Here is a 2,242-nt window from a genome sequence, read left to right as displayed (position 1 = left end):
GAGAAAAAAAGAAGACTGAAGAAACGTGATTTGTTGTCAAAAGAAATAATCTAGCTTAGTTGGGTGGTATTGGTGGGAGTTAGGTGTTGAATTTGGTATTTGTTGGGGTTCTTTTTTGGTTATAAACAGGTAGAGTTTGAAGGATCCATGGTTATTTGGCCACTCTTTCCCCAGATGGAGCACTGCATATCCATATCATAAGCTTTGAAGGTGATAGTATATAGGGTTGGTATGAGACACCAGCCAATGTGAGAAAAGACCCATGGATTTGATATTCGAATCTGCATAAGCATCGATGAAATTAAGGGGTTGTATGATAGCGTTTCTGTTTCGTTTCTTTGTTTTTAGGTAAGACACGATTTTTCTTGTTTTTATACATTTTCACCGTTACGATGTTTCTATAACCAAAAAAATAATAATAATAAAACAAGTAAAAAAAAATTGAACATTTAGAGTTTCAAAAGAAGAAGTTATGTTTTAGAGAAAGATGAGATGAGACGTGTTCTTTCGACCAATCTTTATTTCAACCTTTTCTTTTGAGGTTACATAATTAATTTTCTTTAACCTTGTTTGGCTAGAAGGAAAATAATCTTATACCCACGAAAACTTACAGAGAAATAGTCACCTACACGTACGACTAAATAATTAACATTTTCCTCCTCGCACTCATTAGTGTTTGGAGAGACATTTATGAGAACAAAAATCAATGTAAGATCACCTAACCGTACGTGAAGCATACACACACACACTTCAAGGACTCTCTCTTTACCAACACTCATAGAACTTAATATCAACGCGAAGCCGGAAGTATACCTCTCCTTCAAACGCATCAGTCATTATGGTTGCGACTCCTCTGTGCATGAAGAAATCTCCAGTGCCACCTACCACAGAAATGTCTCTGGTCTTCACCAGAATTGGATCTGCTCCGATGAAGTTAATGGTGCCTTGATGTTCAGTGTTGTTAAGTTGAAAACTGAATCCAAGCCATGAAGTAAAGGTGTCTTTCTTGTCATAGATATAGAGACCTTGAGCACGGCCGACCGACGGCGAGTGTAAATTGTTGTCTTTCGTGATAGGATCATCGAAGATTACAATGTTTCCGAAGTGATTTTGTGGTGCTAAGATGGTAAGATTAGACCCTTCTGGAGCTGCTACAATGGCAGAAGTTGCATTTGCAGCATTCTTGCCATTATAAAGAATGTCATGGAAGTACAACACCAACTCCTTGCAAGGCTTGTATTTCTGCTGCTTCATTTTCATTCCATGAACAGCTGAAGAGTACCCAGTGAGGAAAATGAAGAGAAGAACAATAATGAAAGATGATGATCTCCTTATTTCTCCCATTTGGTTGGAGATGATGAAAAGAGCTGAAGAAGCAATTGTGGGGAGAATTGATAACACAGCTCCTTTACATCCTTCCCTGCTTCTTCTCACCATTATATAGTGATTTCATGTCACTACTTTTCTTCCACCTACTGACCTGCTCTGCTTAAAAAAATAGATGCTTTACTTGTAGTAACCTAAAAAAACATGTGATAACTAACTGCTTGAAAAGTGTTTTGTTCTTTAACTATTTTTTTTGGGTAAACTGATTGAAAAGTTAAAGGGCTACCAATGAAAGAAGAAAAGAAAACCGTGCTCTAAGTCAATATTGAGTCTAAATTAAGTTTTTCCAAACAATGGAGTTGGATCATGGCTTCAATGTGTAGTTGTTTTCATGCTATCCAATGCCAGAAAACACAGAATTGAATCATCACAATCTTTACCTACTACATTTCGTGGTCCATGCAATAGAATTTTACTAACCTTGACCAGTCCATCAATTTGGGCATTGTCTAGCTTGCTTCTTCTTCGATCCCTAAAATCTACGTAGATTGTAGAATGTGTTATGTTTTGACTAGATTTCTTATACTCGATTGGAAGATGCACCCACACCGACATATTTTAGTGGGTGACCCAAATGACCCGTTTGAGGAGGATTCCCCACGGTATGATACGACCTTACCCGATGGATTGACATGTTTACCCGTTTAAAGTTTATATATATGTATCTTATGTTCACCTACCACATTATTGAAAGGTTTAAAATTTTTAATTAGAGTTTTAGGTGATAGTTCTTGAAATGTCAGTCTTAGCGATTGGTTGTGAGATCTTCTTCTATTTTTCTTCTATATAGTAGAAAACTCTTCTTCTTTGTCTTTAGACGTAGCATACTTTATCAGTGTATGAATTACGTTAAATC

The 2,242-nt window shown here is 36.6% G+C and overlaps 1 protein-coding gene across 1 annotated transcript; it reads right to left on the bottom strand.

Annotated features, from left to right (window-relative positions):
- Window positions 1-502: 502 nt before the first annotated feature.
- Window positions 503-1,426, bottom strand: LOC149029812 (disease resistance response protein 206-like). The gene has a single exon (XM_089151546.1). The coding sequence runs from the start codon at window positions 1,342-1,344 to the stop codon at window positions 766-768; it is 579 nt and encodes a 192-aa protein (XP_089007672.1). The 5' UTR covers window positions 1,345-1,426; the 3' UTR covers window positions 503-765.
- Window positions 1,427-2,242: the final 816 nt, after the last annotated feature.

This window comes from Hakea prostrata, chromosome 1 (assembly GCF_041222555.1).
Source record: "Hakea prostrata isolate BN-2017 chromosome 1, UWA_Hpros_2, whole genome shotgun sequence".
In the NCBI taxonomy this organism is placed as follows: domain Eukaryota; kingdom Viridiplantae; phylum Streptophyta; class Magnoliopsida; order Proteales; family Proteaceae; genus Hakea; species Hakea prostrata.
The sequence above is the reverse complement of the archived record's forward strand: the minus strand, read 5'-3'. Positions and strand labels throughout refer to the sequence as shown.